The sequence below is a fragment of the Montipora capricornis genome, chromosome 10 (genome assembly GCF_036669925.1).
Source record: "Montipora capricornis isolate CH-2021 chromosome 10, ASM3666992v2, whole genome shotgun sequence".
In the NCBI taxonomy this organism is placed as follows: domain Eukaryota; kingdom Metazoa; phylum Cnidaria; class Anthozoa; order Scleractinia; family Acroporidae; genus Montipora; species Montipora capricornis.
The window spans coordinates 71761784-71774359 of record NC_090892.1 but is presented as its reverse complement, the minus strand read 5'-3'; the positions used below and the strand labels follow the sequence as shown (position 1 = coordinate 71774359).

The window sequence follows — 12576 nt, the reverse complement described above, 5'->3', positions numbered from 1 at the left end:
AAAATAACAAAACAAGTAAACTGTCTTTGGGAGCTTTATGGAGGCCTACTTGGGTTGACCAAAGCATAGCCCTTCAGGCTCTGTTTCAAAGCAAGCTTTGCCCTTACCCTTAGGGGTGCATGGGGCTGGTCCAGTGGTGAGAGCACTTGCCTCCCACCAATGTGACCCAGGTTCGCTTCCCAGACTTGGTGTCATACATGTATATGGGTTGAGTTTGTTTGTTCTCGACTCTGCTCTGAGAGGTTTTTCTCGGGGTACTCCAGTTTTCCCCTCTCCTCCAAAACCAACAGTTGATTTGATTTGAAGTTAACTTGTTGATTTCAGTTTACAGTGTCCCCAATTAGTGCTCCAGCGCTAGAGACCAGACACTTAAATAAAGTTTCCTTCTTTCCCTTCCCTTTCCTTTCCTTACTTAGGTTAATAGGCCACTTTTGATATAGTAAAATTCAGCTTGAAAGAGAGCTTTAGAGGACACAGACAAAGGAAAGACATTCATTGCCACTTGTTTCTATTGTTTTTGTTCTCTCTGCCTCACTATCAAGCTGAATATTAATATTTTGAAAATGGTCTATTATCGTTTTTTGTTGTAGGAGGTTGAATTTTCAGTCAGCAACGTTCAAGTTCATGGCGGGTACATACTTCATGTCGGAACAATTGAGGGAACACTGAGAGTTGGAGATCAACTAAAATGCCAAATAGATGATGTGAGTATTTAGTTGTAGAATATACCGTTTTCACATTGATTAAGGAGGCTAAAAAGGGCTTTCAGCTGAGCGCGCGCACATAAGCCACGCACGCAATCCTAAAAGCTGCTCACGTCAGCTCATGATTCAAAATGAGTCACCAGAAATAAACAGATACCGCTAATTTCGCTCACCTTTCTTCTAATTCCTATATATATGGAATATGAACAGACATCCCCTATTCACGAAAACAACGAAAATTGTATACACACGGTTTAATGGTCACTTAAATCCGTTTGTGTTTGCCTTTAGCTCCACTCGCGTGTGCACTCGAATGAGTGAGTGACGCATGCGTAAATGCCGATCTTGTAACCCCCTCATTTTTCCTGATTTTGCAACTTTACTCCTGTATATCTCTGCTTCTGGACTGTGATGTTTTTCATTTTTTGCATGTTATCTTAGATTAATTTAAAACGTTTGTCTTTCAAATTTAAAAAAATTCTGTAGGTGAAAAAAAAAAAAAAATTAGAGACATTTCAAAAAAACTGATTTTTCTGAAAAACTGACCCACAGATTTTGTTGAATTTTAAATATTTTAGAGATTATTTCTAACATTGTCTGGACACTTAATGGGAAGATTTCACCTTCCCGTTTTTTCAAAAAAGACAATATCTCTTGATTTTAAGGCTCGAAGGAGTGCCTTATATCGTTGCCATGGTAACGTTACTTTGGAGGAAATGTGATGTGAGAAATCTATGACGGGTACTTAATACCCTCGCCAAATTTCGTCTTGATATGATTACCCTAACTGTATCTAAGGACAAAAAATGTTTATTTGTTTGAAAAATGGAGAAACTATTTCGAGCCTCCTTAAATTGACCGTGTAGATGTTGTACCAGAAAGAAGAAAAGACAGTTACTGTATGTTTTGTCGGAACTTTTTATTAAAAACATTTTTCACAAACAAAATTGCTCACTAACCAGGCGATAAGGCCAGTGCAAAATACACTTATTTGGTAAGTGGTATATCGAATATGAGTAGAATGGTGTAAATCCCTTGTAAACACCAACATTTAACTCAATTTGCGTTGATTGTTGACTGAAATTATTTCAGTGTAAAGTGTCCCCAATTAGTGCTCCAGCGCTAGAACGACTTGACACTTAAATAAAGTTCCTTTCCTTTCCTTACTGATTTCAGCACATATTGTATTTGGCTTGTGAAATGAATGTGTGAGCCATTAGGTTAATGAATACTTTGTATTTTAGTGGAAGAATAGCCATTGTGTAATTCAGATGCAGAATAGTCATTGTGAGGGGTTTCCACATCACCATGTATTATTGTCATGAATAATATTATTAGTGATCTTGCACTTATTTCTTGTTAGTGTTTGTATGATACCTAGATATGGCTTCCGGCTGGATTCGCTTCGAAAGAGAGCTGAATAGACCCTTCTCCAAAATGGCGGCAACGGATTTGAATGAGTTAAAATTGAACCGAATGAAAAAGTGATACCAGAACTAGAAAGAGCACCTTTACTTTAGTAACTCTGCAAAGTTTCAGCGTATTAGTTGTTATATCACCTGAGAAAACGTAAGTTGAAATTTGACAAATTTACAGACGTTTGTATGACTGGGGGTATAAGCCATACTGACATTACACCTGATATGCTGGAACTTTGCAGGTTTACAAAAGTAAAGGTGTCCTTTGTAGTGCTGGTATACGTTTTTAATTTTCACATATTTGAAAGATTTCGGCCGCCATTTAGGAGAAGGGTCTGTTAAGCTCAGACATTGATGAACCTGGGATTCTCGGGAAACTCCTTGTTGGACAACATGCAAAATGTATCTGTATCACTAAAGGATTAAGTCAACTTGAAGAAGAGGCCAAATTTATCTTTTTCCATATTTTGTCCTCGTAGGAACGGCGAAGAGTTGTCATGAATAATCACACTGCTACCCACGTGTTGAACTTCGCTCTGAGAAAAGAACTTGGAGAAGCTGACCAGCGAGGTTCGCTTGTGGCCCCAGACAGACTCCGATTTGATTTCACCGCAAAGGTTGGTACTAATATATTAGACGTCGGGAATAAAGTGAGGTGTAAGACCTTCAAATAGGATTTTGTGGTTATATAAACTTCCTTCGTTTCTTTCCAACCGAGTGATTGGCTCAGTTGAACTGATTAGAGTGTAATGTGAAATGCTAAGTTTCTAACCCATGTGAACCATGTGAGCGTTAGCCCTACTAATGGAAATAGGCCCACACAAGGACAGAGAAAAACTCTGACCAGGCTGGGAATTGAACCCACCACCTTTGGGTCAGATCACCGCTGCTCTAGCGACTGAGCTACAAGGTCAGACGGGAGCAGGCCGTGGGAACTGAAGATGATAAAGTCACGACAATGAACATGTAGTCGTACAAGTACAAGGAAGGATAACGTTTTTGCGAACGTTGGCCGTGTAGCACTTATAATTATTTGAACAGACTTAACTGATTAGAGTGTAATTTGAAGTGCTAAGCTGATCAAAATTTTGGGTGGACCAACACTCAAAGTCTTAAAGGGGCACTTTCATGCTAAAATTTGTGTTTTTGGGTCAAAACCTGGTAGAAATCTAAATTAGTACTTTAGCTCATACGACCAAAATTCCTTACAACCCACTGAGAAGATATGGAATGTATTTATTATATAGATACTGATGGAATACCAGGATTTCTCCTTTTACTAAAAATCATATCTTCACCGCGCGCAGTGAACATATCATTTTTATCTTTCACACGTGGGAATATAGGTGTCGTCATGGTAACGAACACGAGTAGCCAATAAAACGCGAGCTTCCTCTTCATTGTAACATACTTTTTTGCTTTAATATAAACTTCTCTGCCACATTAACATTTTTATTGCAAATATTACATTATTATGTTTTAACTTTCCTATCTTGTTTCATGTTACACAACATGTGTGTTTTAGCGGTTGGTGACCACTTTTTCATCATTTTGAAAATGAGTAAAACAAGTTGTTTTAAATCTAGACATTTCATCAATATCTATATAATAAACAGAACATTACATTGCCGCTTGGGGATACGAATTTTATCTTCTCGTGCTGAAAGTATCTCTCACTCGTGAGAGATACTTTCAGCACTCCGGCGAAGATAAAATTCGTATCCCCGCGCGGCCATGTAATATCCTCTATTTATGGCACAAAGAGCTATTCGTATTAAATTTTTGGCGACTTTCTGAAGACATCGGCCAGTTTTTTCAAGTTTCAATCCATTTTCATCTTCTCCATCCTTGGCGGCAAACAACAAAGAATAGTGTCAGTGAACTTCAATGGTTATTGGTAACAAAGCTACAGTGTTATGTTTTGGTCTTCATTGATGCAAAGACGTATTCAGTATAGTGTTTTGAAGTTTGACTAGCCTGCGTAACAAGCGTTTCCGTTGGGTTTCACAGAAGAGCACTTTTAACCGAGCAATCGGTCAAAACATCGAAAAATCCTGCTTCTAAACATTTCTCTTCTGTGCCCCACGGAAACGCTTGCTACGCAGGCTAAAGTTTGACTAAAATAGCGTGACACTGTCCCTTTAAAATAACTGAGGAGAAAGTGCTGCCTTTGTAATTACACCCGCAAATGGTAAGGCTATCTAGTCTTTACGGATAATGACGATAAAACTTAGGCCCCGTCTTACAACCCTTCATGTTGCGAGACGTAAAAGATCCCAAACACTATTCACAAACAGTGAGGCATGGAGCTTCCTGGTGTTGTGGTCTGAAACTGAAACTGACTCTTTATTACTGGGTTGCCAAACCCAGTCGGAAAATGGGTAGATTTCCGTTTTATTTTTTTTAGTATTTTTTTCCGTGTCGGTAAAAGTCTTGCCTGTCACTCCCCTGCTAAGTGGTGTCTTTGTGCATAGAGTCTTCTGTGCGTATTTTGTTAGGTTTGAGGGAGCTGGGGTAATGCGTAGCTTGCTCTGCACAATTAACCTGTACTGGCGTCGGAAGTCATTGTAACGCGAATGGCGTTTTAGTACATCTTTAAAGAAAATATACCCATATGGAGCTCAAGAATGGAACGTCAAGACAGGCGGTGAAACATAAAGATCTGGAATCTTAAAAGCGACGAGTAATGGACTTCGACCGCGTGAATCTTTCGCCCGTCGAGCCGAAATCAAAATATGCTGTACTTCTAATATTTCGCCAAGCCTAAGGTGGTGTTACGTACAACACTGAAACCAAATGGAAATTTCTCTGGTAACTTACGGGTTCAACAAAGACAGAGAAGGAATCGAACACCACAAGTAGATCTGTGATCTCTGTTGTGTGTCTCACAGTGTTTACTGAAGTCGCATCTATTTAAGGTTTGCCTGTTTGTCTGCCAAGTAACATTCATTTTGTACTCAACTCTGCAAAGGTTAAAAAAAATTGTAAATGTGACAGGGAAAAATTACTTGAATGAAAGCTTGTTGTCTCTTTTGTGCTTTATTATTTACGGTCAAGGTTCTTTCGAAAAGGGTTGAATGTGAACTGTCAGAAATTTATTTAATTGCATATGCTTTGTGATTGTGTGTTTCGCTTGCACGCACGCAACTGAAATAGGAAGGGTTTCTTGCCTCTTATAGCAAATATGTTGCTTGTTTCAATAAATGTTTCGGTGGAAAATATTTCTGTGAAATGTCCAGCTTTTGTAAATTGATCATGTTGTGTAATTTTCGAGCTTAGCAAATTTGCATACATGTGTGGAAATGTGATACGGGGAGAATTTTTGTGGTAACGCATAAGTCACGAAAATAAACAGGTCTGTTGGAAGCGTGCTTGAGTTTCAACAAAATGACCCCCAAAATCGGCAAAAGATTGTGACGCTGATGAATAATAAAGTAGCTGCTATTACCAAAACGATGGAATTACCTGGTGATAAATAACCTTGTCTTGGAGAGTAAATTTTTGATTTTCCAGAAACAATGGTCAACCTCTGAGAGTTGGGCGATTGTGATCTTTGTGTTGAATTCGCACATTTCTTGTCAAAATTTATAACAATCGAAAGAAAAAGAAAACTAACAAAAACAAAAACCCGGTAGCTTGGCATCATTTGACACAATTGCTTCACTGTTTCGCGAGTAAACATGCCGCGGTAAAGTAACGTGGTAACTTGATCAGAGCACCCGCTGAATTCGGTGTGCGATTTACTCGGTGCAGCCAAACTTGTACAATTACAACAAAACAACTAAAATCTCCCAAACTGTTTTTCGCTGATGGTAACTTTTTATATTCGTGGTTCAAAATTAATGTTGTTTTCATGTCGTAGATTTTGTTACCGATGGCAAAATATTTTATTCTCGATCGCGTCCTGAAACTTCCTTCTGCTCTTCTTAAAAATTGTGTATCCATATTTATTTACTTTTACATCAATATTTGTTTTGCATAAAGCAAGCTAACAAAATCTGTATCTTGCTTGGTTCGCAGTTGATAGCATTAAAATAGAATTTTCGGTCCTATGCTTCTGTTACTGAGTGGTATATTTCTTACTAACCCCGCCGAACAGGGATAAAGTTTAGCTTTCAACTTCAGCTTTCAACTTTTGTTTGCAAAGCTGTCAGATGCTGTCAGTGCACGCTTACACTTGTGGTGGAAAGAAGTTGCATGATCAACATGTCAGCCCAGAAGCCAATGTTTCTCGATTCCCTTTTATTTTCTTCAATCTCTCTGGGTTCAGTACTTTGCTAGTAACCACATGTCTTCTCAAGGGGCTATTTATCTAAGACTTCTACCATGGCGCTACAATGATAGACAATACCAAAACAATATCGTGTACTGTTAGACCTACATATTACGCAAAGACAACTGTCAACATGTCATCCCAGAAGACAATGTTTCTCACTTCCCATTTATTTTCTTCAATCTTTCTGGGTTCAGTACTTTGCTAGTACCCCACATGTCTTCTCAGACTATTTACCCAAGACTTCTACCATGGCACTACAATGATAGACAATACCAAAACAATATCGTGCACTGTTAGAGCTACATATTACGCAGGGACAACTTGAATCTCCTGGAAGACAACACACAGCTTACTTGACATTATGGAATAAATCGCTGTGTTACTTCACTACCACACGTAAGCAATGCGTGTCAATTTTTTTTAAAGAGGACAGGAATTTCTTCTTTCTGACAAATGATTAATTAATAGGCCGGTAGCCAGGTTTTTAACCTCAGAAAATGACGTCTGGTATGACTTCTGGTATGACTTCGTGACCCTACCCTCCCCCCCCCCCTCCCCCCCCCCAAACTGGAAAAAAATTGCGTGGAACGCTGCACGTACCACAGGCAACTCAGTGTACCCTCACGGAGGGTCTAGTTTAAACTTACGTGGGAACATGCACTTAGCTATGTGATAAAAACTATACCAGCTAGTTTACGGGCATACCACGTTAAATAATTAATAAGTAGAAAATTGAATTGGAAATAAAACTTGTAACTTAGTGGTAACTAGATAAAAGCAATTTTATACAAGATAAAAGCAGTTTATATACAAAATAAGAGCTACATTGTTGGAGTATTGATTCATTGACTTAAAGGTTTCTAAACGTTTTGATATCAGATGACGTTCTAACAACATTCGGTAAGCTCTTCCAAAGTTTGGGCGCCTGATAACTCCAGGCCTCGGTTGTGCAAAAGGAGGATAACGCTATCCAGCGGATAAATCACTATCCAGCGGATAAACCCTAGCAAAACCAATTGAGTTATCCAGTGGATAGTGATTTATCCGGCGGATAGCGCTATCCATCGTTTGAACAACTGGGACTTTAGTCCGAACATAGTGATTTCAACCTTTGGTATATTGTTAAAATGTCTTTCCTCTCGTGGTTGGGAGGGTAAATGCTCTGAGATATTAGCTACACCAAGCTATGTAACTCTAAAATCCGTGGGTAAACAAAGATATGATGAACGCGAGTCGTAAAGTTTACCTTCACACGGATAACAATTTATTGTACTTAGACCGTTCACATATGCGCGCAGCTTGCCATTTCCGCTTGTTTAGCCAAATCGCCTGTAGAGGAGGAAGCTTCCAATTTGTAAGAGTTATCTTTCCTTTATAAATTAATGGGTCTTGGAGCGTGGGCGTGTTTTTGACTTTGCTCGGCCCACTCACCGTACTACGGTCATAACCACATTGGGAACAAAAAACTCTTTGCACCATTAGCTCATCGTAGCTCCGGTTTTACAACTCTTGTCTGAGTTTCGCTCAAACTTAATATTTAATTTTAACTTGACCGTGTCCCCGTAACCTGAGCGTATAAGCAGTTATGAGGAAGAACAATTTTATAAAGCAGTGCTTTTGATCCCATTAGTTTTCAAAATGCTTCAAACTTTCAGAGAAAATGATTTAAATACTTTTTCGCTGTGGTTTGATGTTTCAAACGGTTCTTTATTTATTTTAGGGAGCTATGACAACGGAGCAGGTAAAAAACACTGAATTGACAAGCCAGGATATAGTTTCCAGGAACATGACGGTGTTTGCTCAGGAGGTGGCTCTAGCTCTGGCCAAAGACATCCAAGGCCTTAGGGCCATTTTTGAAGAGGTAGGTTAAAAAATGAAACTGGACGAAGATTACCCGTAAATGATAGAAGTTAACTTTTTGGACAAATAACAGGGACTTTCTTTATGTTTGCCCGGGATTCTTTTTTGTAGGTGTATCCTGATCCAGTTCGTGTGCTCTCTATCGGTTCATCTTTTGATGAGCTGCAAGAAGATCCCCAAGCTGGATACAAGTACTCTGTGGAATTTTGCGGTGGAACGTACGTAACTTTTGAGTCGTGCTCTGTTGGGAAAAACCCTATAATTTTGGTTGGTTTTCATGATGGACTTTTTCAGGGTTACCCCCCTGAAAAAGTCCATGAGCGCACCGTCGGCTTCCTGGGAGAATACTCTCTAGAGAGTAAAGGAACTTCCAACGTTAAATAAGGTGTATACCTTTACCTTTACCTTCTGAACTTGGTTGAAACGAAACATGGTTCATACGGTTGATTCTAACCTTCATTGTTGGATGTTGTCATGCATCACTTTAACAGGCAGAGTTTTGGCGTAGCAGCCTTTCAGCTATGGAATCACCAAGTATCCTTGAGGTCTTATAACTGAGATAGATTTAGCTTCGCGTTCACAGCAGACGGTAAAAGTGAAACTGAAATTTGCGTTTTGCCAAAAATCAAAGAAATTGGTTTGATTTTAGCTCCTTTTTTGCCTGTTAGCTACAAATACCGCGCAACCCCTAAGAAGAGAGAGAAAAGTTAGAATAAGAGAATTGTCATGCTTTTATGACAAGCAACAGCCTGCCGTTTTACGGAAACGCGATGCTAAATTTCTCTAATGACGACACGGCGTACAGAACCGAAAGGAAACGAAAATTTTTCTCCATTTAAATTTAAGGAAATAAGGGAGTGGAGATGGCACACCGATGAGAGCACTTGCCACCCACAAACAGTGAGTTAACCTGCCACTGTGCACCACTGATTTTGATTTAACGGCGCTGGAATAAAAATAGCTGTATGAGCATGCCAATAATTCCGAGTTTTTGGGCGATGTATATTAAATTAAAAGCGGATGAAGCGGAAGAATTCCCATTTAAAGAAAGGGTTGTAATTTTCTTTATATGTTCGTTTACACACAAGGCATTTGCGTCGTACTGGTCACATGAAAAAGTTTGTGTTAGTTTCCGAGGAAGCTATTTCTAAAGGAATCAGAAGGATTGTTGCCCTGACAGGACCAGAGGCGCTCAAGGCTGAGAAAAAATGTACTTTGCTCCAGACGAAAGTAGAAAATATACAGAGTCTCGTACAAGAAAAGATGAAGAACGGCAGCCTGAATATCAAGGAAACCTCTCAGGAAATTGCTCGACTCACTGAAGTAAGGAAGAGAACCTTTCGTGGTTTTTGTAAAGAAGGTGCTGTGGCTATGTTTATTTTGGAACACGATAATTTGTTATCATCCAAGTGCGGCATTTTTGCCTCTTGTAACTTTTTCTTTCTATGCAATCGACTTTCTTTTCTTGTATTTCTTGGCTAACCCCAGAATTTCCATAATATTCTTAAATGTATGTCGAGATAAATTTGGGAAAATCAACGTAAATCAACTCTCAGTGTTGGGGGAGGGGGGGGGGGAGGGGGGGAGGGGTGAAGAGGAATAATGGAATAAGAATAACGGAAATTTTGTGGGGCGGAATAACGGGAAAATGACTTCCTTTGGAATAATAGATTTGTCAACCGGAATAAGTACATTTTTGAACGGGATGACGAGTTCTTTTTTGCTGGAATAATGGAATGACGAAAATTTTCGCGCAGGAATAATGAACGCCCGATTATTCCACTTCACACCCCGATTAGTACTTGTCTTCAGTACTTCAAGTCAAAACATCATTTCTAATTGTTAGTTCAGTTAGCCAGACGTAGTAGTTAATTTTCATACCTTGTGCACTCAGTAGTTGTTGTCCCTTGTGTTAGGATATCAGTGCTTCAGTGATCTCTGCTTGGCGTAAAGACGAAATCCGAACGAAGCTCAAGGTTGTCAAGAAACTAGTGGACGACGCAGAAAAGGCAAAGAAGGGCACAATGATGCAACAGGCGAGATTGCTTTTTTTACGGAGACGTTATTAAACAGTTTGCGTAGAATTCCGCCAAACTGCCATAGAATCAAATGCAGGCTTTAGTTTCCGTCGTCGGGGAGTAAAACACGAAAATTTAGTTTTATAAAACGAAGTGTTAACTGTAAGGAAAACTTGCGTGAACTTACGTTTCGAGCGTTAACCCCGGCTTGGTCGTTCGCTCTGACGAAGAGCTAACGCCCGAAACACCAGAAATCAGAAATCTTTGTTACGTTGGTCAAGTTTTCTTTATCACCTCGTTTGATGAAACCAAATTTTCGTGCCATACAATTATCCAATCAGAACTCAAGTGTAATACTTCCGAATAGTAGTCAGTTCCAATGGCGGGAAATGTAGCGGACGAAAAGCGAAGGATTATTTTCGCGGGATTGTTTTGACACTCGTCAAGCTGGGATTTTCTTACTGTTAAATTAAAGTTACACAGTTAAAGATCCATCTGGAACCTGGTTGCTATTTTCAAGTGATGATACATATATCTTTATATCCATCAGATACTTTCGCTCGCACGCGATTAGACTAAACGCGTGGGGGAAACAAACAAGGAGTGTTATGGTATTTTTCGAAGTGGCCTATTTATTTGTTAGGTTTATAATGTGGTTGCGGCCTCCTAATCCAATAAATTTTCCTTTTTAGGCGGTGGATAAAGCGAAGACCATTATTGAAGCAGATGGCCATATGACCTTTGTTGTCGATGTATTTCAAGCTGGATCAAATCAGAAGGTTACAAATTTAATTGAGTTTGCATGACATCATATATATCATATATGCTTTTTCCAACACCGATGCTTCTTCCAAGTATAAACCCCGGAGTCATTTTTACGTATTTACTCGATTAAACGCCGTGACATTTACTAAATTTTAGCATGTCCGATGCAGCGTTTATTCGAGGGCGGCGTTTATTTCAAAATCATATTTCTTAAGTTACAGGTAACAATTACGGTAGATCATTTTTGAACACTCATTGAAACAGAAACATCTTTCGAGTTTCAGAGAGATGCCGGCTTGTTACCGGCAAAATTCTTTGCCTTGACAACGGGAACTGCACATTGCGAAAATTCTGAAGAACGAGCTTGATGAAAGAATATGGCCACTCCGAACTTAAAATAAATTTCCAAGGCTGGTTTAGATTTCCGAATTGTATACTCGAATAAACGACACATTCTTCTGACTGGGTGCGACGTTTCATTGAGTAAACACGGTATTGTAACCGTTTCTTATAATAAGCTTCTCTCATTTAAGATCCTTGATGCAGCATTGAAGCAGTTCAAGAATCTGGCGCCAACAACCGCTGTGCTTCTGTTCAGTGTAGATGAAGAAAATGCGAAGATTATATGTTTGGCACAAGTTCCAAAGGTTTGTATATAGATTGCTGCTGGGAGAGAGAGAGAGCTTCACTCGGGCTTAAGCTGGCTCAGCTTGCAGAAGCGAGGGGATGTAACCCAAGTGAAACGAGCGTTGAGTGAGAGCTTTCTGTGACGCCACGCGATTTCCTCTGCTCGGCTAAATAAAAAAAATTACACCCTTAATGGATAGACCCTTTCCGTCAAATTGAAGAATTGTTTCATGGTGATTTTTCTTTTAGGAGGCAATTCAGCAAGGACTGAAGGCAGACGAGTGGGTCAAGTCTGTTTCTGAATTGTTGGGAGGCAAATGCGGCGGGAAAGACGTGTCCGCGCAGGGATCTGGGCCTAATATCGGATGCATCGACAAAGCGGTTGAAACTGCCAGGAAGTTTGCCGAACAAAAGCTCTGAAAGCAGAAGCGAAAGGAGTTTTTTTGTGGAATTTTGGAAAATACCGTATTTTAAAATAATTTCGTCCCCACTAGAAGTGTACGGGAAAACATGAATCTGAAAATAAACATATTTTAAAGTGTTAGACGTTATTACGCTATTTTATTATATGGCTTGTGTTTGTAACCGATATAACGCGCGCTCTGATTGGCTAATTGTGACTGAATTGTAGGGCATTATTCTCCCACGGGGCGATTACGGGCTTGCAAAAACAAAGCAAAAGGTAATTAAAAAGCCATATAATAAACTACTTACTAACCGAGCTCGGTCGTTTTTGTACGGACCTCGCTGCGCTCGGTTCGTACTGCCACGACCTCGGGCCAATATTCCCCAGTACGGCCGTCGCGCTCGGTTAGTAAGAAGTTAATGATATTCATGACACCACACCACTCACAAGACGCGGATGCCCGGGCGCGGATGCGTCGACTTTTGTTGTCCTGTAACTTTTG

General features: G+C 39.7%; 1 protein-coding gene across 1 annotated transcript in view; it reads left to right on the top strand.

Annotated features, from left to right (window-relative positions):
- Nucleotides 1-12212, top strand: part of LOC138022299 (alanine--tRNA ligase, cytoplasmic-like) — a 27955-nt gene extending 15743 nt beyond the window's left edge. The window contains exons 12-20 of the mRNA XM_068869400.1: nt 591-704; nt 2602-2739; nt 8119-8259; nt 8370-8476; nt 9347-9581; nt 10175-10294; nt 10969-11055; nt 11575-11688; nt 11918-12212. Coding sequence (XP_068725501.1) covers nt 591-704; nt 2602-2739; nt 8119-8259; nt 8370-8476; nt 9347-9581; nt 10175-10294; nt 10969-11055; nt 11575-11688; nt 11918-12088 — 1227 coding nt within the window. The 3' untranslated portion in view covers nt 12089-12212. The remainder of the gene's footprint in view (nt 1-590; nt 705-2601; nt 2740-8118; nt 8260-8369; nt 8477-9346; nt 9582-10174; nt 10295-10968; nt 11056-11574; nt 11689-11917) is intronic.
- The last annotated feature ends 364 nt before the right edge of the window (nt 12213-12576 follow it).